Source organism: Pelodiscus sinensis, chromosome 6 (assembly GCF_049634645.1).
Source record: "Pelodiscus sinensis isolate JC-2024 chromosome 6, ASM4963464v1, whole genome shotgun sequence".
In the NCBI taxonomy this organism is placed as follows: domain Eukaryota; kingdom Metazoa; phylum Chordata; order Testudines; family Trionychidae; genus Pelodiscus; species Pelodiscus sinensis.
The window spans coordinates 62,760,382-62,784,168 of NC_134716.1; the positions used below are offsets into that span (position 1 = coordinate 62,760,382).

Genomic DNA, 23,787 nt, shown 5'->3' on the forward strand with positions numbered 1-23,787 from the left:
AAAAAGGTCAAAGCAATTCTGTTGCTAAAATGTGGTTCAAATTGAAGAGGGATAACCATTATTTCCCAAAATTTCTGGAACTACCTTTGTTCATCAAGGAACAAGTGAATGAGATGCCTGTCAGATGCTCTGGTGAAGTTTCAATTGTATATACATTGACAGGTGATTTGTCAACGCCTTCAGATGGCTCTGATAGGGAATGTCTATACTGGGAAGATATTTCAAAATAACAAGGTGAGCACTGACACTCCCAAGACTTATTTCAAAATAGAGGGCTTGATATTTAGAAATAACCCCTGCTTGTGAAGAGGAATAAGCTTACTTCTCTATAGACATCTATCAGGGATGGTCTAGATGGTACTGGGTCCCGCCACGAGGGCAGGGGACTGGACTTGATGAGCTCTTGAGGGCCATTCCAGTGTGCTATGATTCTAGGACTTAAAATAGTTATTTCAAGAGTTATTTTGAAATAACATATTTAAAAATAACCTGGTAGCGTAGACATAGCCATCCAACTCATCCAATACTGGCAATTCTTCTTGAGAAGCAGCGTTGTTGAAGCAAGTGCAAGTCGTGATTTGCAAGACAACTGTGCAGCTCAACACCATATCCCACAAGAGGGAATGTGAAGAGGCCCTCAAAAAAGAAACACGTCCTATAGTTAGACACACAAAAAGCTCCATCTACTTAGTTTATCCAAAAAAATGAGATGACCTGCTCACACTCTAACAAGCACCTATACAGGGAAACAGACATCACTTTAATCAATACAAAAAAGTTAAAATGAGATCCAGTGGTTAGATTAGATGGCTGTCAAGATGAAGGTTAACTAATTCAGATTAGAAATAAGGTACACATTTTTAACAATATAGGTAAATTAACCATAGAATAACTTGCCATATGGATGTGGTACATTCTCCATCACAAGGGAACTTTAAATCAAGATTGGCTGTCATATATATATTCTACTAGCAGGTGAAGACCATCGGAAATGAAAGAACAGTTTTACATTTATAGCATTTCAACTTCAAACATTATTCATTTTATTGAATAATTACTACAGATAGTATACTTGAATCAGAAACTTGCAAAGCGTCCATTACTCTTTCTATAACTAATTTGAATTGTTTTGTTTTTTGTAAATGTAAACATTTTCTTGGCACTAAAATGACAGTTGAATAGGTGACTCAATTTTATTTTTGTTAGCAACTATTTTTATTAACTCTAATCATAATGCTCATGACTTTTTCCAATGAAAAACAAAAATATTTACTTAAACCTTTCACCCAGCATATTCTGGTATAAAAAGTAGTGCATTCAACTAATTTAAGTGGCAGGAAAATCTGGTATCTTTAGGTAATTGCAAAACATTTTGCACAAATAAATCCATGAACAAACTCTTCAAACTATACAATAGATACCAGAAACATGAAATATGGGAATTTATGTACAAATTACTGAATTATAGTCAAGTTGGCTACATCTACACTGCACTGCTACTTCGGGATACACGAGGCACTCCAAAATAGCTATTCATGTCTTTGGAGCATGCCAGTTATTTGAAATATAAAGGGCTCACAATTCCAACAGCCCCGAAAACCTCATTCCATGAGGTAAGGGAGATTTTGAAATAGCAATTTATTTTGAAATAAGTGCTGTGTAGACAGTGTCAAATTTTGATATAAGCTATTTTGAAATTGACTCAAAATAAGCTATGCAATTTGCGTAGTTCAAACTGGGTACCTTATTTCGAGCTACAGGGGCAGTGTAGATGCACTGTCTATTATTTGAGGAAGTAAAGAGACAGGTAGCAATGTATACATGTACCTGATCTATGAAAATGCATCACCAAAGTACCAGCCTGTTCTTGACAATAAAGAAGGCATTTGTGCAAGGAATGAAGTTCTAGCTAACATTGTCCCCATTTTCTGAAAATTCTCTTCACCATTTTAAGGAACTATTTATTCTGATGTCTACCTCTAAGTGGTCTCTGAAGATTTCTCCCTATCCCCTAGTGCCTTGTAGTTGGGCACCTTAACACTAGGGTTACCATCCTTTTTCTTTCTTTGGGCTCCGAAGGACTCCACATTAGGCAGTCTTGACTCAATAATATCACTTCTTGGGACCAAATTATTAAAACAACATAATGTAAATAATCCATAATGCAGTCCCAAAACAGTCCATCTTTCAACCCCACTGCATAATAGTTCTTAAAATCCCATTACATCTAGTCCATTGACATCCATCACACCAGGGCTTTTATATTTCTGACTCTACAGGTCAGTGCAGGAACTATTGGTGTCAAATTCTGTTTAATAAGTTAACCAATTAAAGGTTACATTTAACAGGATACTCTATTAAACAGGTTTGTTACACTTTTTGTTCTATACAATTTTCCACCATATTTATACTGTATATCTAGATATACTGCATACTGTACATCTAGTTCCTTGCACTTTAGTGTGTATACTTTGATTTAATTTTTGGCACTCATCCGAACCATCACAGACTTTTTTTAATCTTTCATCATAGAATTATTTCTTTCCCTAGTTGTTTTCACTTCATTTTTTTCAGCAGTCTTGAAACTTACTGATCTGCTTCCTCAGCCAATTCATTTCTCAGGTCAATATCTTTAGTTGGTCAGCTTTCTTCATACTGCAGCATTCCAATCTGGAATAACAGCACTAGCACAGTTGTCATATACTGATTATAAAATTTATCAAAATGTCTTCAGTCTTCCCGTTCTCACAGAATATTCTAAATGCAATATTAGTTACTTTGATTCTTCTTTTATTATAATTACTACTGTTCTTTAATACTAGCCCTCGAAGAAACAGTTTCTCTCTCTGTGTTCTGGTTCATTGTTTCCATCTTTTTGACCTTTATTTCTTCCTTTTGTTTTCCAATTCAAATAATTTGTTTTCTCTATGCCAACCTTCATTCTGAATCTTTTGTTTTCCCAGTCACCCTTCTCAGTTTTTTTCTGTAAATCTTCCAAGACTATGAGGACAATATCAAGTGAATAACTTTAAGATCCAAGGAAGGCACATCTGGCCCTCCAACTGCGTGAAGTCTCCTATGGTTATGAAGTCAGCCATACGACTTCTAAAAGAATGATACTGGCAGAAACAGTGTTGAAGCATGGTAATGGAATAGCTCCGAGTATGGATGCAGATAGTCAACCACAAAATGAATGAATTACGGTCAAACAATTGGTGAATATTGGACCCTAGAAATCAAATGAAGACTGGAAAGAGGGAAAACAAGCGCAGTCCTGAATGAGTGGGGGAACAATAAAAGGAGATAAGAGCAAGTACAAGATTTACAGAGGAATCAGCTTATTAAGGGTACCAGATAAAGCATTCACCAAGATGTTGTGGAGGAGAAAGAGGTATGTGGAAGCAGTGCTCACAGAGGAACAGACTGGAGTTGGATCACATGAAATGCAATAGATCAGCTATTTGTAATAAGACAGATATTGAATAATAAAGAACACAACCCAATCTTCTTCAACACCTTTATAGACATTGAAGAGGCCTTTGAGAGTATTTGGCAGAAAGGGTTATAGCAAATATTGAGAATGTACAATGCTCCTGAGTGACTGAGCAAACTGAAAGAAAACATCTATAGTAAGTTGATGAGTGCAGTCAAAGTAGACAAGAAGCTGATAGAACAATTCAGGATAACTATAGAAGTCTTTCTGTGATAGAATTGCCAGGGTGAAACTGGGGATTATGAGTCCTCTATGTTCCCTTAACTCACTAAACTGGGTTGTCTCAAAATACTTTCTTGGGGACAACCAGCAACCCCCCTCCAGGTACCATTACAACTCAAACTGCATGTGAAACCCCACACTGACAGATTGCATGAATGATCCCAAAGCCACTCATCAATGAAACAGAGAAAAGTAGCAGCCAAATCCTCCCTGCTCCCAGGCTTATACCACTGGAATATACTGCCGTGCACTACTGAAGACCCTTTCTGAAGCAATGCTAGTTTATTAATTGGGTCACCACTTCTTCAATGGAAAGTGGAAATTCACCAACCTATGTAATCTTAGCAGATTTACAAAACACTTGAGTCAAACTCACTGGTAAGAATGAACATTAGAATAAATGTATTGATTATAAAAGACTGTTTTTAATTGATTAGAAATAGGGCCCTCCCTATAAATAAAAAAGCATCATGTACATGAAATTTGGTCTCTTGAGCCTTTACCCTATACTACACAGATTTTGTGGAGAAGACCAGAGTTTCTCAAACTTGGGATCCTGACCCAAAAGGGAGCTGCAGGGGGTCACAAGGTTGTTGGGGGGAAGGGAGTTTGCAGTATTGCCACCCTTGCTTTTGTGCTGCTTTCAGAGCTGGGAGGCTTGGCCAGGCTAGCTGTGAAGGCAGAGCCCAGCCAGCAGCAGCAGAGAAGTAAGGGTGGTAATGCTATACGATGCCATTTGTGTGCTGCTGCCTTCAGAGCTGGGCAGGTGAAGAATGGAGGCTGCTAACTGAGGCTAAGCTGTGCAGGCAACAGTGCAGAAGTAAGGGTGGCAATACAATACAATACCATGGCATGTCATCCTTCTGTGCTGCTGCTAGCGGCTCTGCCTTTAGTGCTGGGCTGCCAGCCTGCAGCCGCTGCTCTCTAGATACCATGTTATGAAGGCAGCGTGGCTACCTGCAGCTGTACGGTAGCAGTAATGCATTCCCCCCTACAATAACCTTGCGACTCCACCACAATTCCTTTTTAGGTCAGGACCTCAACAGTTACAGCACTGAGGGTATGTCTAGATTACATGGTTCTGTCGCCAGAGCCATGTAGATTAGTTTACTAGACATACCCAAAAGAAATGGTGATTTAAATAATCGTTGCTTCATTTAAATTAAAATGGCTGCTGTGCTGTGCCGATTAGCTGTTTGGCTGCACAGCACTGTAGTCTGGACACTACGCAGTCGATATCAAAGGCACTTGTCGACCTCCCCGGTATGCCTTGTGGGATGAGGTTTACCAGGGAGGTCAACAAATGCCCTTGATGTCGACTGCGGAGCATCCAGACTACAGCACTGTGCCGCCAAACAGCTGATTGGCACAGCACAGCAGCCATTTTAATTTAAATGAAGCGGCAATTATTTAAATCACCGCTTCATTTGGGTATGTCTAGTAAACTAATCTACATGGCTCTGGCGAGAGAGCCATGTAGTCTAAACATACTCTATGAAAATTCAGATTTAAATAGCTAAAATAATGAAATTTAGAATTTTTAAATTCTATGTACATGAAACTGATTAAAATGGACCATGAATTTGGTAGATCTCTAATAAGAGATGGGGAAAATCAGAATTACAAAAAAAAAAATCTAAATTTTCAACCTTAACAGACTAGGGAACATCTCTCGACTAAGCAGTTTCTCTCACCTCTCTAGATACCAGAAGCTGGTAACAATCTTTCATACACAGGCGCTCGCTGATAGCCAAGTCCAGTCACCTTGGCTCCAGCATTCTTGTGGCTTTCAGTGTAGGTGGAGGATGAGACAGGACCAACCTCTGTCCTCTATTTTATGTCCTCATTCCATGTGCTTAGAAAACACAAGTCTACACATGTTTGGTTGGCATTACTGAGTAATCAGGCAAGGTTGTGCAATTTCCCTAATGTGGCCTTGTTCAAGTGAGCCACTGAATTGTAACTTTTGATGGTTGTTTGACATTTTTCTGGCTTTGGTTAACTCCCTTGTCTCAAGGGATCTAATATATGGGAATTCCCCAACTCACAATATTTTAGTGACAATACAACTAAATATCATAACTTTCTATGCACTAATGATATACATATTTAGATAGAACAATGGCTTCGAACATATCAGATAAGCTTTGCCATGATACCTGACATATTGTGCTTTAAATGAAATATATTTATATAAAATAAGGAATATTGGGATAACAGGACACTCCACCAAGATACAGTAAGTCATATCCGAGTATTAACTCAACAGAGTACTAAAGGCAGTAATAACTGTAGCACTGAGAAGAAATATGAGCAATCATATGTGGAAGAATAGTGAATAACCTTACCATCGCAGATTATATTGACTTTCTAGTAGTCATTTCAACATGCCCCAAATTAAATTTATTAATTAGTAGTAGTAGTTTTGTATTAATGAAAGACAACGAAAGAAAACAAACCTCATCAGGCAGGGAAAAAAGCTGACTATCTGGAGGAGTCAAGAAGAACTTGACTCCACATACAAGATTGCCCAATTGGTTTGAGTCATAAGTGAGGGTGGAGGGGATTGCTTTTCTCCATCTTCTGACCACAGCTAAAGGCAGGATGGACTTAATGTACATGTATGGTGACGTGGTATATCAAATCTTGTATCTCTATGATGTTTCAAATATAACGACTGGTGAGAATATGGAAATCCTTCAACTGTTGCAGAAGAAAAAGACCTGCATTCTTATGGTGAATCACTTACTATATCCTTTGTGGATTCATAATTCACTTTTATAGAATGAAATGTTTTCCAGAATATATCACTGTTATATCAACGTTATATAAATGTTATATCATACATTTGTTCATAACATTAATATTTTGAACATACCTTAGATTGTATTGTCCTTAGATTGACCATGTGCATGTCACAAGGCATGGATGAAGAGAGTGGAGAAAAGACATTCAAAATCTGTGGGTTACCAGATTCTGCATATGTAGTCATTGGAATTACAGGATGATTTAGGAAAGACGATGTTATATGGCTCAGAAGAGAGGGGAAACTGACTGATGACTTTGCTTCTTTCTATAAAAAATAAGCATATTAAACCACTTAAGTTTACATATAGCTGTTTTAATTAAGTGCAAATCTGTAAATTAAAACAATTATTTTTACAAACAACAAAGATACAACTTCTCAATCAGTTGTTTGTCTACTTCTCTAATAAAAAAATGTTATATAACTGCTTGGTTACTTTTCTTCAAGATGTGTTGAAGTATAAAGGAGTGGAGCTATCCCAAACCCCTCTGTTCCTTCTTACCACACATGGTTGGCAGACAGAGTGTTGGGGGATTTTCTTGGTCTTTCCCATATTTCCCTTTAAGAAAATGTAGGTACTGGTACAGGGGAAAGTTCTCCAGATACAATGCACCAGTGTACACAAATCTCAAGTGGAATGAAAACGTGCCAGTTGTAAACAATAACTATAGTATCTACTCTTATACAGATCAGTAGCTCTCAAAAAACTTTACCAAAGAGGCATCATTAACACTTCTGTGCTTTTTTCCCATGCCACCCATCAAACTTCCTGTAAAATCTGTCAAATTTTTTCATCCTCCTTGAAGTATCTCCATAAGATTAACAAGTGCTGTAGTGCCTTCAAAACATTCCATGAGAATGACGAGGTGGTTAACACAACATTATGATTTTGTAGGAAAACATACCATTTACTGTTATCTTATCTTGCCATCCCATTGACTATTCCATCTACTTATTCACTCTTGTTATAAACCTAGACTGTAAACTGTGGAGCAAGGATTCAGTAGGACAGCATTATTCTCAGTGGAGTTCTGATCATTTACTTCAATGCAAATAATAGTGCCAGCAAATTAAAATTAAAGCTATAGAATTCTATACAATTTAAATACAGTTTTGTATGCTTAGACTAGTTCAAGAGATAAAATACATGCTAACTTTTTAACACAATTTATTGGAAAGACGTGAGTGTTGCTTTTCCTATTTTTGTCTAGCAGAACAACACATTTTTATTGTATTTTTATGTGGGTAAAACAACCAGCAAACATCTGATATGAAATTCAGCTAAGAACTGAAACTTTTGAAACTGTACTATGCAGTAAATAACTACTTTTCACCATCCTAATTTAAATGAAATGAACACAGCTTCCTTATCTTTTGTTTTAATGAGTATACATTTAATGCAGTACTATATTATACAGTATATGGACATTTTTTAATCTCTGCTGCCTGACTGTATTCTTTCAGTTTCAAACATCTTTAACATTTCTTTAACACTATATTTGAGAATTTCCTAATTCAAAAAGTGTTTCAACCAGCATGGGGGAAGGGGAAAGTCCTATATTTGACCTCACTTCAAAAAATAAAGAGGGACTGATCACTGGTCTAAAAAATGATGGTAGCTTAAGTACTACAAGTAAATCATGCCTTGTTTACATTTATAATGTGCATGTAGAATAAAGTTCAGACCAGTAATATAAGTGTATATACTTGGTTTGGTAAATAGGGTCAACAACGCTGAAAGCAAATATGAGCCAAATTAGCTGAAAAGAAGGATTTAATCAGAACAATGTTAGCGTTGGGAATCATTTATTTATTATTCATTTAAAATATTTTTACCCCGCCTCTCTATTTAAAATATTAGAGGCAGCTTACAAATTTGTAAAAAACACAATACAAATATATATAAAAATACGAGACCCCAGAGGGACATAAAACCTGCTAAAAATGTCTTGAGAGGAAGAACACACATACAGACTCAAACACCAATAAAAGAATGAGTAAGAAGGGCAGCTTTAGCATGACTCTGAAACAATGTTAGCGTTGGCACCAGGAGAATATCCCAAGAAAGAGAATTGCACAGCCCAGGAGCAAAAGCTGAGAAGGCCCTGTTCCACATAGATGTTAATCTTATCTCCATAAGTGGGAGAACATTGAGCACAGCCTCCTCAGCTGACCTCAATCCCCGGACAGATTCATAAGGGAGAAGATGGTCCTTTCGATATCCCAGACCCAACCCATTTAGGGCTTTATAGGTCATAACCAAAACCTTAAATAGTGCCTGAAAACATACTGGAAGCTAGTGCAGCTACTGGACACTGACAATGTGCTCTGTATAATAAGTATTAGTTAAAACTGAAGTAGCCGCATTCTGGATCAGTTGAAGTCTCCGAAGGCTCTTTAGAGGCAACCCCACATAAAGCGCATTACAGCAATCCAGTCGGGATATAACAAGAGCATGGATCACTGTGGCCAAGTCATGCTTGTTCAGGAAGGGTTGCAGCTGGCGGATCAGATGAAGCTGCCCAAAAGCACTCCCGGTCACCGAAGAAATCTGGTTCTCAAATGTTAAAAAAGGGTCCCGGAAGACTCCCAAGCAGCGTATCTGTTCTTTCGGGGGAAGAATAACCCCATCTAAAATAGGTACCATGCCACGTTCCCGAAAAGATGGCCTCCTGATCCACAGGATCCCAGTCTTATCTGGATTCAACTTCAGCTTATTTGACTTCAGCCAGTCCATCACCTCCTCCAGATACAGTACTCATTTAGATCAGTCACCGCCACACCTGATTTTGACGTCACAGGGAAACAGAGTTGGGTGTCATCCGCATATTGATGGCACTGCCCTTCAAAACTCCTTATGACCTCTCCTAGAGGCTTCATGTAGATATTAAACAGCATAGGAGACAAGATGGAGCCTTGCGGGACTCCGAAGCACAATTGGCATGGGGTCAAATAGCAGCCCCCTAGTTCCACCTTCTGAAAACGTCCAGACAGGTAAGACTGGAACCACTGCAGAACAGTGCCTCCAATACCTAACTGCGTCAGGTGTTCCAGAAGGATACCATGGTTGTTGGTGTCAAAAGCTGTTGAGAGGTCCAAGAGAATCAACAGGGATGCACTCCTCTTGTCTATCTCTTACTAAAGAAATGCCTCAAAATCCATAAACTCAAAACTGAAGAAGATTATGGTGGTTAAAAACCAAAGATGTTTAGAAAAAGGTGAAGGAAGCTTTAAAATAGAAAGGAAATAACATAACAAATAGAAGAAAGGAGATGTTAATAGGAATGAATAAGTCAGAATTTATGGAACTGCAGAAAATTGATAAAGCACATATGGCTAACAGAATTAAGGACAAAAGAAGGTTTTTTAAATAGGAACAAAGAATTCTGACAATGGTATTGATCAATTACAAAATGGATGTTAGAATTAAAAGTAATACAGAAAAAGTGTTAAATATTTCTGTTCTGTATTTTCTGGGGTGAGGGGAAGATAAATAGTCTCACTAAATGGTGATAAGGCCATCATTTTCATTCCATTAGTATATCTAGAGGATATTAAACAGAAACTACTGAAGTCACAGATTTTAAAATCAGCAGATCCAGGTATCTAGCTTCCAAAGAGTTTCAAAAGACTGGCTGAGGCACTTCTAATTCTCAGTAAGTTTTGGAGCACTGGGCAAGTTCTAGACAACTGGAAGAAGGCTAATGATGTGCTCATTTTTAAAAAGGGCAAGTGGAATGACCCAGGTAATTACTGGTGTCAGCCTGACATCAATCTCAGGAAAGATAATGGAACAGCTGAAACAGTTCAATTAATAAAGAACTAAAGCAATATAACGTAAATAAAGAACTAAAGGGATATAACGTAATTGATGTAAATCAACAAGAGTTTATGGAAAACAGAGTCAAACTAACTGTCTTTTTTTTCCCCCAATGAGATTACAAATTTGGTTGATAAAGGTAGTAGTGTCAACATAAACCCCTTAGATATTATTATGTTGTTTGACTTGGCATTACACAATTTTGATAAAAACGAATATAACACATAACATTACTCTGGCATACATTAATGGAATAAAAACTGGCTAACTGATCAGTCTCAGAATGTAAACAGAATTATTATTAACCTGGCCTGTTTTCAGTGTGGTCCTGCTGTGATTTTGACACTATACTAAAAATCTTTATCAATGATTGTGAAGAAAACAAAATAATCATAGACTAACATTTACAGATGACACAAAAATTAGGGGAGAGGTAAATGAGCATATGTCCCTGATTCAGAGCAATCTGAATTGCTTGGTAAACTGAGTACAAAATACATTTTTAATGTGGCTAAATGTAACAACATTCTTCTGATAAGATCAAACTTACAGAATGGGATATTTTATTCTAGGAAGCAGTGACTCTGAAAAAAACTTGGGATCATGGTGGATAATCAGCTCAACATGAGCTCCCAGCATGGCCAAAAATCCTAATGTAATCCTGGAATGCATAAACAAGGGAATATGTAATATCAGTAAAGAAAAGTTACTTTACATCTGTATTTGGCACTGGTGTAACCATTACTGGAATAGTGCATTCAATTTTGAGTTCCACAATTCAAGAAGGCAGGTGATAAATTGATGAGGGTTCAGAGAAGAGCCACAAAACGATTGAAGGATTAGAAAATATGCCTAATAAACATGCCTCAAGGAACTCAATCTATTTAGCTTGACAAACAGAAGTGTAAAGAGCAAGAAGCTGTAAAACAGCTGCCATTGAATGCTGCATCTCACACTTGGGATATAGCAGGTAATAGAATGGTCAACTAACCAATGAATTCTTAACTGATTAGTTAACTACTCTATAGTCCTCTGGGGCGGGTCCAGTGCAATTCAGCACCACTTCTGGGGAGTCCCCTGCCACTCTGCACTGCTGCCTCTGTGTCAGTGTGGGGTGCCAGGCAGGACCCAGTCTGTGAGGTGAGAATTTAAAAACCAGAGGCAACAGTTCCAGGTTGCAGCTTCAGCCACTGTCCGTGTGTGTGTGGGGGGAGTGGTCGTCAGAGCTCCCCATGTTCCAGCTTCAGTCCACGGGAAGCTCAGACCCTCCTCCCCCCAGACAAGGGCTGCTGCTGGAGGAGCCTCTGTCTACGGCCAACCTGAGCCTGCTGTGGGCAGCGGCTGCTTTGCAGCAGCCTGCCTTGCCCACGTCGCATGCTGCTACCTCTAATAGAGGCAGCATGGCAAGGGAAGAGGGGAGCAGGGAGCACCATGGATCTGGTCTGGGGGGAACTGGCATTTAAGCCAACTCCCCCCCTTACTGCCTCTAAAACAGAGGCAGCGGGGTGGGGGAGGGAAGGAATGAATGCAAGTAGTCAACTAGATTAACCAATAAGCCTAGGCTTATCGGTCAATCGACGACAGGTTGTACCTCTTTTAACCAGGACTCTAGTCTAGCATCTCTACATTTTGGGGGGGAGAGGAGAGAGGAGATGTGGAGAGACAGGCGACAGCAGAAATTTCTTCTCCCTGTGGCCAGGAGGTAGCAGGCATCAGCAGCAGCCGTGGAGCTTGGGCTCCAGCCACGGACCTCTGGCTGCAGCTGCGGTGCTCCAGCCGTGGAACCTGGGGGCTGGCAGTGGCAGCTAGGGAGCTCCACAGCCTGGCAGGCAGCAGCGGTGCTGGGCTGGAGCCCTAGGAGAGGGCAGTTCAACATGGGCCATGTTGGGAGGAACACCTCTCCTGGTCTAGCAAATCCCCTCGTTCGGGACCGGTCAGGTCGTGAGGGTGCTGGACGAGGGAGGTCCAACCTGTAGCCAACTTCTCCTTCACATCCCTATCTCGAACCATAGGCAGACAGGCCTGCCTATATGCCATGGCACAGGAGCACAAATTGCTTTTTTCTGTGCAAGTGTGGGTACACAATCGTTGCTTTATAATTTCCACAGAGGCACACGTACATTCTGTAGTGGAGCACCACAGGGATATAGATACTCCAAGAGCACAGCAACTTCACTGGATAGTTTTTCATACAGTACTACTGTATGTAACAATCATTCTTCTTAAAATGTTTTCAATCACAAGTAGGACTTTTTTAAAATAGCCTAATTAACTAATCTAAGCACAGAGTTCTATACTTAAACATTTAGTGCAACAGCCGACAACTCAAGATACTCAACTAAATACCTCCCAGAACAAGATTAACCTTTTCAGATAAATACTTTACCATACCTAATAATATGTATTATTATGCTTAATAATATCCTTAATAAAATCCCTCATTTAGGTTCTCTTAAATTTATCAGCACACGCTGGCAATGTTTATGGTGCTACTTGTAAAGGCGTACTCTGGAATTAACTCCAGCATTTCTTTCTAACAACATCAACATAAAACTAAAACAGTGAATTCTGTCAAATTTATAAGGTGTTTGAAACATATTTCCCTTGTCTTATGCCACCAGCACACGATAATGTTAAAACAGCAAGTACCTTAAACAGCAGGAGTTGAAATGGCTCACAGCTTCTGCCCCCCACTAACGTGATGTCTGGGAGTGCAGGGGAGGCACAAGCCCTATCAACACCTGCTATTTAAAGGTCCTACCCCTTCTGCCCAAGGTCCCACCCCTTCTGGGGTGGCCAACAACTTAAAAATTTTTTAAAGTGGCCCCCCTTCAAAAATTATTGCCCACTCTTGACCTAAACAGTCAATGGCTGAATAGTTGCTGACAGCTCGTTAATCCTGTCTTTTGAACATTTTACAATTCTTTTTCTGTATAAACTCTCCCAATCCATCTAATTCTTCATCTAATTTTCAGTTTCATCTTAGTATCATGTCCCGCTTCTCCATTTTTATTTGCTCTCTCACAGAATTAATATTTCTGGCAAAAACAATAGATAATGGTATTGTGAAATGAGGTTTACCGGAGCGGTAGACAAAGGCTTCCCTTGTCGACCACGGTGCATCCAGACTGCCCCGCTGTGCCGCCAAACAGCTGATTGGCACAGTGTGGTGGCCATTTTGATGTAAATTAAGCGGTGATTATTTAAATTGCCGCTTCATTTTCCTATGTCTAGTAAACTCGTCTACGTGGCTCCGTCGACGGAGCCATGCAGTCTAGACATACCCTTAGTTTTAAAATTCATAACCTTTGTGCTACATTTAATCTAAATATCTCAAGAGTTTGTGTGCAAAAGGTCTCAACTCATATGGTATAAACTTAAGGTGGTCACTTATTCAGCTTATCAGAGAATCCATCACAATCCATAAGTACCTATGCAAACAGAAAATTTCTTAAAGTGGATACCTCTAATCTGAAGTTGGAAATAGAAAATAGAAATAAGACACATTTTTAAACACTGAAGTTACATAATACTTGGAACAACTTATCGAGGAATATGATTGATTCTCTACTCTCTGAAGTCTTTAAATCAAGACAAGATATCTTTCTGAAAGATATATTTCTGCTGAAAAAAATGTTATGGTCTTAATTCCGAAATTATGATGTGAAATACTATGTTATATAAAAAAAGATGTTGACCGGAAGATGCCAACAATACCTTTTGGCATTAAAAAAAAAGAATTTTAAAAAAATCTATGAATCAAATGAACACTGGGATTTACCTTTAAGTGATACAGAATAAGTATTCTAATCATGCCAGTGGTTGCTATCACCCACAGAAAATAATTAATTCCAGCTCCTTAATATATTAAACTTCATACACAATTCCTCATCTTTAGAAACTACCTTCTGATTTTAAATCCACTCTGTCATAGCTGCTGCCATTTGTCTCTAATTTTCCAATAAGATACTCAATTGGTCCTCTCTCTAAAGTGATGGGCAAAGAAAGGAGAGAAGAAAAAAAACTCAAGAAAAAAGAGGAGACACTGAAGGGTAAATGTTTGTAAAAGTCAGAGTGAATCAAACTGATCATCACTATTACTGTATTCAACTTTCTAATCTTTCTGGCTTACAAAAAGTCAAGATGTGTAGGTATCTGACTTACCAGGTATTTCTGGATATAGTTTTACAGAAGTATCAAATATTTATAACTTCAGTTTTATTAAAAATACAGTAGATAAACCAATGTAATTACACCTACCTCATCTACTCCATTTCTTCTTTCCAGTAGAAGTCGGAACAGATTAGCTGTGATCTTGTTATCTTGAACACCCTGTCCAAGGCCACGGTTATCATCCTGCATAAGTCGACGGTCCATGATGACTTCCAATTGTCCTGAAAAACAAATATTATATTAATGCTTTTTATCAACCACATGAACATTATTACTGCAAACAGCAATGGCAAAAAAATAATTCAGATATTTTTTCCTACAGCTGGAGAGCTTGTGATATCTATGGCATTGGTACAACTATTAAAAAAGAAATTCCAGAAATCACTATTTGAAGAGCTCTAATTCCATAACGGGGAAATTGAAAGTTGAAAATTTACAGGAAAAAAAAGGGTTATTTACGACTGGCTCTTGTTCTTCAAGAGTTGCCTCTATACATTTACACTTATGAGATGTGTCTCTGACAACAGCCTGCTAAATTGCCTTGAGAAGCTTTTGCTTCAAGTACCTCCATCTTGGGAGGTGTGCTGACTGCCAGGGGCCCATATCCGAGATGTTACGAAGGCATTATCGAGGATTAGCCAGCCTCTGACTACTATTCCATACTACTCATCTACGTGGGCACAAATGATACTGCAAGGTGTGACACTGAACAGATCAAGAGTGACTACAGGGTTCTGGGAGTACAAGTGAAGGAGTGTGGAGCATAGGTGACACTCTCTTTATTTCTTCCTGTCAAAGGTATGGCCCAGGCAGAAAGAGGTGCATCCTGGAGGTGAATGCATGGCTGTGAAAATGGTGTTGCTAAGAGGGCTTTGGCTTCCTTGACCACGGGATGCTGTTCCAAGAAGGACTGCTATGCAGGGATGGGGTTCACCTTTCTAGGAAGGGGAAAAGAGTATATGGATTCAGACTGACTAACTTCATAAAGAAGGCTTTAAACTAGATTTGACGGGGACAGGTAAGTGAAAAACATGGAGACCTGGGAGACGGCTCAGAAATGGGTGGTATCATGCTAGGGGTCTATTACAGACCACCTACCCAAGCAGAAAAGGTGGATAAAGGTTTTTTTAAACAATTACCCAAATCATCCAAAGCACAGAATTTGGTGATGATGGGCGATCTCAACTACCCAGACATAAATTGGGAAAGTAACATAGCAAGGAACAGATTATCCAATAAGTTCTTGGACTACATTGGAGACAATTTTATAATTCAGAAGGTTAAGAAAGCTACCTGGGGGAAGCTGTTCTTGATTGGATTTTAACAAATAGGGAGGAACTGGTTGAAACTTTGAAAGTGGAAGTCAGCTTGGGTGAAAGTGATCATGAAATCATAGTGTTCATGATTCTAAGCAATGGTAAAAGGGAGAACAGCAAAAGAGAGACAATGGATTCCAGTATCAGAGGGGAAGCCATGTTAATCTGAATCTGCAAAAGCAGCGAGGAGTCCTGTGGCACCTTATAGACTAACCGAAGTGTTGGAGCATAAGCTTCCATCTGACGAAGTGGGTCTTTGCCCACAAAAGCTTATGCTTCAACACTTCGGTTAGTCTATAAGGTGCCAATGGATTCCAGAAAGGCAGATTTTAGTAAATTCAGAGAACTGGTAGGTAAGGCCCTATGGGAAGCAAGACTAGAGAAAAAACAACTGAAAAGAGATGGCAGTTTTTTAAAGGGACATGATTAAGGGCCCAAAAGCAAACTATTACACTCTCTAAGAAAGATAGAAAGAATGGCAGCAGACCACCTTGGATCAACCAGGAGATCTTAGATGATGTAAAAATCAAAAAGGAGTCACATAAGAAGTGGGAACTGGGTCAAATTACAATAAATGAATATAAGCAAACACCACAGGTATGCAGGAGCAAGATTAGAAAGGCAAAGGCACAAAATGAGGTAAACCTAGCTAGAGAGAGACATAAAGGTTAACAAGATGACATTCTATAAATATATTAGAAGCAAGAGAATGACCAAGGACGGGGTAGGCCCACTGCTCAGAGAAGAGGGAGAAACAATAACAGGAAACTTGGGAAATGGCAGAAGTGCTTAATGACTTCTTTGTTTTGGTTTTCGTTAAGAAAATGAATGATGACAGGATGCCTAACATAGTGAATGCTAGTGGAAATAGGGTAGGATTAGAAGTTAAAATAAAAAACAAGTTAAAAATTACTTAGAAAAGTTAGAAGTCTGCAAGTCATTAGGGCATAATGAAACGCATCTTAGCTTCTCTATCAGCTTTTTCAGTATTCTATCTGAGCCTTTAGCTATCATCTTTGAAAAATCATGGAAGTTGAGAGAGATTCCAGAAAACTGGAAAAGAGCAAATATAGTGCCATCTATAAAGAGGGAAATAACCCAGGAAACTACAGACCAGTCAGTTTAACTTCTGTGCCAGGGAAAATAATGGAGCAAGTAATTAAGGAATATATCTGCTAACATCTGGAAGATAATAAGGTGATAGGTAACAGCCAGCATGGATTTGTAAAGAACAAATCATGCCAAACTAATCTGATAGCTGTCTTTGATAGGATATCAAGCCTTGGGGATAAAGGAAAAGCGGTGCATATGGTATACTTAGACTTCTGTAAGGCATTAGATATGGTCTCGCATGTCCTTCTTATCAATAAACTAGGGAAAGGCAGCCTAGATGCAGCTACTATAAGGTGGGTGCATAAGTGGCTGGATAATCATTCTCAGAGAGTAGTTATTAATGGTTCACAATCATGCTGGAAGGGCATAACAAGCAGGGTTCTGCAGGGGTCTGTTTTGAGACCGGTTCTGTTCAATAACTTCATCAATGATTTATATGATGGCATACAAAGCATAATTGTAGGGTAAACTGAAGCAGTCCATAGTATTTCACGAAGAACCCCTATTTAATCCTAAAATTTGAGACAGGCCTGTAAACTTAACAGCACAGGCAGTTAGCATAAGTTAGCATAACCCTAGGAAAGGCACAGTCGCCCTGGCAACCACATTTCAAGGGTTGATAAGACTGTCTGGTACCTAAGCAACCTTGTTAACGTTAGCGAGTGTGATATGTTCTTATGGTTTTCCTTTAATCCTAGATAATGGGCCCAAGACCCAAGGATCACACCACCACGAGGCAGCATCATCCTCTTGTAGACACATCATAACTTAAATAGACCAAAATTGCCATTAAATTGTCTGTTCTGTTTACGTTGGCTTATTTAGCTTGTTAAGGAAAACTACCAGTATTAAAGATAAGGTTTAACTGGCAATGGGTGGAGATGCTGTGTAATCTTCATAGCTTATTGGCTTACGTGCTCATTTTGTTTTGCTCCTAGAACTTACTGAATTGCTTCCCCTCCGTCCATCAGCCCCCTATATAATCTATTGTAATGTTTTGCTTAAACAGTGTTAATCAGCTTAACCACTGGTAGCACTCCACCAGTGCAGTTTGTAATAAATCCTCTTGCCTGTTTTCATTGTATCCAGAGTTTCCAGACTTATTTCCAACAAAGATCATTAAGTTTGCAGATACCACCAAGCTTGGAAGGACTGCAACTGCTTTGGGGGATAGGGTCATAATTCAAAATGATCTTCACAAACTAGAGAAATTGTCTGAAGAAAACAGGACTAAGTTTAATAAGGAGAAATGCAAAGTATTCCACTTAGGAAGGCACAATGAGTTTCACACTTAAAGAATGGGAAATGATTGTCAAGGAAGGAATACTGCAGAAAGGGATCTAGGGATCATAGTGGATCACAAGTTAAACAGTCAACAGCGTGATTCTGTTGGGGAAAAAAAAGCAGCAAACCTATTCTGGGGTGCATTAACAGGAGTGTTGTGAGCAAGACAGAAGTCATCTTTCTTCCACTCTACTCAGTACATATTGGGCCCCAATTGGAGTATTGTGTCCAGCTTTGGGTATCACATTTCACGAAAAATGTAGAGAAATTGGAGAAGGTCCAGAGAGGAAGAACAAACATGATTAAAGGTCTAGAAAACATGACTTATGAGGGAAGACTGAAAAATTTGGGCTTGTTTAGTTTAGCAAAGAGACGAGTGAGGGGAGACATGACAGCAGTTTTCAAGTATCTAAAAGGGTGTTAAAAGGAGAAGGGAGAAAAGCTTTTCTCCTTGGGCTCTGAAGATAGGACAAGAAGCAATGAGCTTAATTTGCAACAAATGATGTTTAGTTCTAGAATTATATTAAAGCAGGGGTATGTATGCCCTGGGAGAGAACCACTAGTCTATAAGATCCTTTCTGAAGGAAAACAGTCATTTAGTCAAGTGTTGAAGTATGTTCAAGCATCAAAATATGAGGGAATAACCTCAATATTTTGCACATATAAGGAAGAATTTGTGAATGGCTATAGTTTTGTATATGGTCTTCAGACAGGTGAACTATGCTGAGAGTAATTTGTGGGTACAACATGTTAATACACTGTTTCTTCATTCAGCACCCACAAACTGATCGTAGAGATTATTTGAACAATGGAAACCTAAAATGTATTCACTGTTTGGCAGCACACTGAGAAGACAGACAAAGTACTGGATAACTATCAATAAAAGAAAAAATAAAAGTAATACATAAAGATCTACTGATATTGCACCTAGGGTACTATATACATCTTTAAACATCACTTCATAAGCTTAAACAGTACTTATTCATTAATACTTTTTATGCATAAAAGTGAAGACTAAAAAAATGTTTTATGACATGAATTAGTAGACGAGAAATTTCTATTCACCCTCTTTTACAATGCAAGACTAAGAGGATATTCAATGAAATCAAACAGATGGAAAATTCAGATCTTATTGAAGAACATACTTTTTCGTACAACATTCAAGGTATCATTGAGGCCAGAAACTTAGCAGGATTTACAAAAAGCCACTTTCATAGAGATAAAGAAGGCAATCCAGAATTATAAAAGCAAACATTAAAAAACAAACAAGAGCAACGGATTGGACAAAATCCCATCCCCTTATTGGCATAAAGTAACTTCTAAGTAATGGGGAGTTAGGAAGAGAACTTTCCTGGAAGTAAATCTCATATTTGCTTATGGCATGGCTTCCTCTTAGCAACTCGTGTGCATCACTGCTGGAGATAGGATACTAGAAAAGCTAGATACTTTTTCTTTACATTCTCAAGGAAGGGATACTATATAGCATAATAGTCTGTAAAACAACCTTCTGAATACTTTAGATAATTTACTATGTAGGCTAGACTTTGAAAACCTCTCCTGTATTCTACTTACCACTTTTCAAGCTTGCAACGCCTAGAGACTGAGCAGAATGTAAGGTCAAACGAATGGTATCATCCTGGATATAAGCCATTGTAGTCATTGGATAGATATTTGCCTGAAGGGGCAATTTGCTCATTGTCACTCTAGGCTGAATCTATGATATCAAAATTAACATCAGTACATTACATTGATATTTAAATATGTAAAAACCCCTAAATATCTTTCTAAGCATTATCTTATATGCCTTGGGAGCAACAATTAATAGATACCTAAACAAGTCTCTGCACTGTATCATTCAGTTTTTTTAGGGACTTATGGCCAACATTACTTCAGAAGCAATGGAGCTTACATATATTTGTAGTTCAAAGTAGTTTTCAAAAAATGAAATGTTCTTCATGGAAATTTGCATCAAGAATTATACTAGCTCTTAGCATGAGGAGCAGTATTTGAGATAATGTTTTTCTTTATATTTTAGAAAGTAGATTGTAAATAAAATCGAAGTAGACACACATATTCCTAGGATTACTTAGCAGGGACATGATTAATAGACCTCTCCATGCAGTTCTTGCAATCTATATAGATGAATATATAATACTATAAATATTCTTGATGCAGTTTTTAAATTTAAGTGCAGTACTACTTTGAAGTAATTAAATTCAATAGCAATTTCTTACTCAAGAGATCTGGGTCACCAGAATTGTTTCTGGGGAGGATAACAAACCAAAAGTTTTTACTTCTGTAAGCACCACAGAGCCAACGCAGCTAAGAAAAATGATGTGCATTCATTTCTATCAGCTGCATCATCCATACTATGGCTAACTAGGTACCAATAAATTATTATATAATTTATTTGTGTCACATTTGCCACTGGAGATCCCAAACAAAGGGTCTGCTAGGCACTGTGCAAGCACATAGTAAAAGTCAGTATGTGCTCCAAAGACCTCAATTCACATAGACAAGACAGAAAAGGAAAGAAAGAAATACTGGTTGAAACTCTCTTAACCAGGATTCTCTTGGCGGGCAACATCCATATTCCAGCATGGATGTTACAGGACCAGAGAATCCTGGTGGAAGACCAGTGGCAAGGATCCCTGGGCTGCTAAATGGGGTTGGTAAGGCAACGGGGCCAGCAGGAGTTGAGGAGCTGGCTGCGAGGCAGCGGGCTGGTGCCCAGCAGCAGGGGGTCCAGAAATGACCTCCCTTGGTCCAGCAAAATCCCTCGACTGGGACCAGTCAGGTCCCGAGTGCACCAGAACTGGGAGGTCCACCATGCACAACATAGCACTTGGAGTGTGCTGGTTTGTTAATGACATCTTAGTTCAATTTAATTTTGCACTTTGACTATGAGAACTAAATGGAGTTTTTTCAGCTCATCACAATGTGCACTGAGCAAAATGTGGTTGCCAGAAACAATCGTAACACAACTGATGTAGTTTATATCCATTTTAAGGGTGGTTTCTACTTTCCTTTTTGCAGCACTTTGTTCTTTCTTGGGTTTGGTTGGTAATTTTGGTTTTTTGTTTTGTTTGTTTGTTTGTTTTTTTTAAAGGAGGCAACCTTCCATAGGAAATATCATGCTTTTTGCCATGGACGTTGGGGTTCTTAGAAATTTGAGTTTTGGGGTTTTTAGATTTGCAAAATTTTCATGGCCTCCTAATAGAGAAGATGCCAAAATAGAAACCCCAAGTAGTTATTGAAATCTTAAACTGCATTGAAATGGAACAGAGGAAGTCTCTTGGATATTTGTAACATGCTAACATCAACAATGACCAACATCTACTTTAGCACCTTTTCAGACAAAAATCTTCTACAGCACACAGAATGCTGATGGCACTCAAAAAATAACAAAAAAAAAATCAAAGTACTGAATTTTATTAAACCTTTATTAACCCCTCCTCTTTTAAATATTCATTCATAAAGGAAAGAAGTCTAAAGCACCATACACAATTAAAATATTAATAGTCTATAAACCAAGTCCCATCATATTTTTATAACTAAACACAGATTTGCAATATAAGACAGGCTGGTTTGTCATGACAGACATAAAATACACTTTCTTGAATCCTGGAACCATGAACATGGTCATCGTTACTATATTCAGAATTAATAGATAGTAATTACCTGAAACCCATTAAGGTCAGTGTAAAACCTATTTTGGCTGTTAACATCAGATGAAATTCTCATTGCAAGCTCACGATTGTATTCTCCTCTAATATCCACAATATTGGACAGTTCAAGAGACTGGGCTTCCAACCCTATATTTAAAAGTACATTTAAAAGTTCTGATTATTAAAAATTGAAAACCAAGTTCTACAGAGTTCTCCTCGTAGCATAACAATAATCCAATTCCCTCAATTTTCTTTCCATCATAATGTCTACCCTGATAGAGCAGAGTAAGCTTTGAACCCAGTGTATGTATCACTATCATAGAAAGGGAAAGCATAGACTCTCTACAACACAGCTACCTACCAGATTAGCCACGTATTGTAATTTTGAAAGCTTCATTAATGTGGAGTAGAAAAATCTGCGGATTACTAATAGCAGTTAACACTATTAGCAGTTAAAAGTTAACACGCCTCCTGCAGGCAATACTGTGTGCAGCACTATTGATAGATCATGCTCAGTGTTCCCTCTAATATTTTTCATCCATGTGTGGAATACATTTTTATGTGCACTAAGGCATGTGTGAATGTACACCTCTGGTTGAAACAATCCTAGCTATGGGCATTCTGCTAGTTTGCTGACAGGCATGCAAATCTCTTCTGAGTGTCTACAGAAGCACACAACATACAGGGAGACAGGTCATGCTCCTGAGCAGCAGCTAATGCTCTGGATATTAGGACCAGACCATTTATTGTGCAGAGTTACTGCTACTCCTCTTGGGTCATGTAGAACTCTGATACAATCATAGGAGTAAAGAGGAAGTAGGGAATAATTTGAATATGAGTAAATAGGGCTTTCTAGATGCACTGAATTGGAAGACTTCGTTTTTATGTGACTGGGACCATAATGTATGTCTTTGGGCAGGGAGGGAAGGAGGAAAGATGAGGGTCAGATTTTAAAAGCTAATTAAGTATACATAATGACCTTGGAGAAGTTTAAAATTAAGCTTACAGATTAATTTGACAAGACTGTATACCAAATCTTGGTCAAAATAAGAAAACAATGAAATGTTTGTTTGTAAGCTAAGAGCTTCAGACGTCAAAATCTGAGCTAAATTGTGTGAAGCCTTGATCTCATCAAGGCATCAAGAACATCCTCAACCTAATTTCATAGTGAATAAACAGCCTCTGCTCTAGTTGATCATCCTGTCATGCTTCGGCTTTCCAATGTAATGCTAATGTTTTTTCAATAATTAGTACAAGAGTAAGCCATACAATCTTTGAACAATTCCAACATTTAGAATAAGTTTGGGGAAATACATTGCAAGACATTCTCCAACAAGATTCAACGAGTCAGCAGCACAGGGGGCAAAAATGCATAGTGATGTATCTACTGAATTTGATTTTAAATGCCTTTGTATGCTGGTGCCATGCCATGTTAGCTCTCATCATAGCTTTGTCTCCTAAAAAAACCAAAAACCTAAATAGTATTTTTTCAGCATCTCTAACACACCAACCATTTTACAATTCCCAACCACCCAGTGACTGCCTCCATCTGTTACTTTGAATGTTCATATAGGTATAATCACTTGCAAAAGTGGAAAAAGTTTGTGAACCTCATCGCAAAGGAATATGAGAAGTCTGAAAAAGCAAACAAGTGAAACAACAAAAAGGAAAGAAACTGTACATCAATCAAGATCACTGGTACAACTCTCCTGTAAAGTTTTGACAAAGAACCACAATTTAAAATCTTTCTTCATTTGCATTCACTGAGCAAGCAAGATTCATCTAATTTAACAGGACCATTTTCTCCCAAAAAAGGTAGAGTGGATCTGTCATATTTATTAGTCAAAATTCTGCCCCACACTTTCAATAACGAAACCACTTTTGTAGTTCAC

The 23,787-nt window shown here is 38.4% G+C and overlaps 1 protein-coding gene across 1 annotated transcript in view; it reads right to left on the bottom strand.

Moving 5' to 3' along the window:
- The window catches only part of MAN2A1 (mannosidase alpha class 2A member 1), a 207,732-nt gene that overhangs the window by 18,697 nt on the left and 165,248 nt on the right, over positions 1-23,787 (bottom strand). Inside the window, exons 17-20 of the mRNA XM_075932033.1 lie at positions 21,909-22,042; positions 19,800-19,941; positions 14,602-14,735; positions 6,594-6,788 (exon numbers count right to left, since the gene is read on the bottom strand). Of these exons, the coding sequence (XP_075788148.1) occupies positions 6,594-6,788; positions 14,602-14,735; positions 19,800-19,941; positions 21,909-22,042 (605 nt within the window). The remainder of the gene's footprint in view (positions 1-6,593; positions 6,789-14,601; positions 14,736-19,799; positions 19,942-21,908; positions 22,043-23,787) is intronic.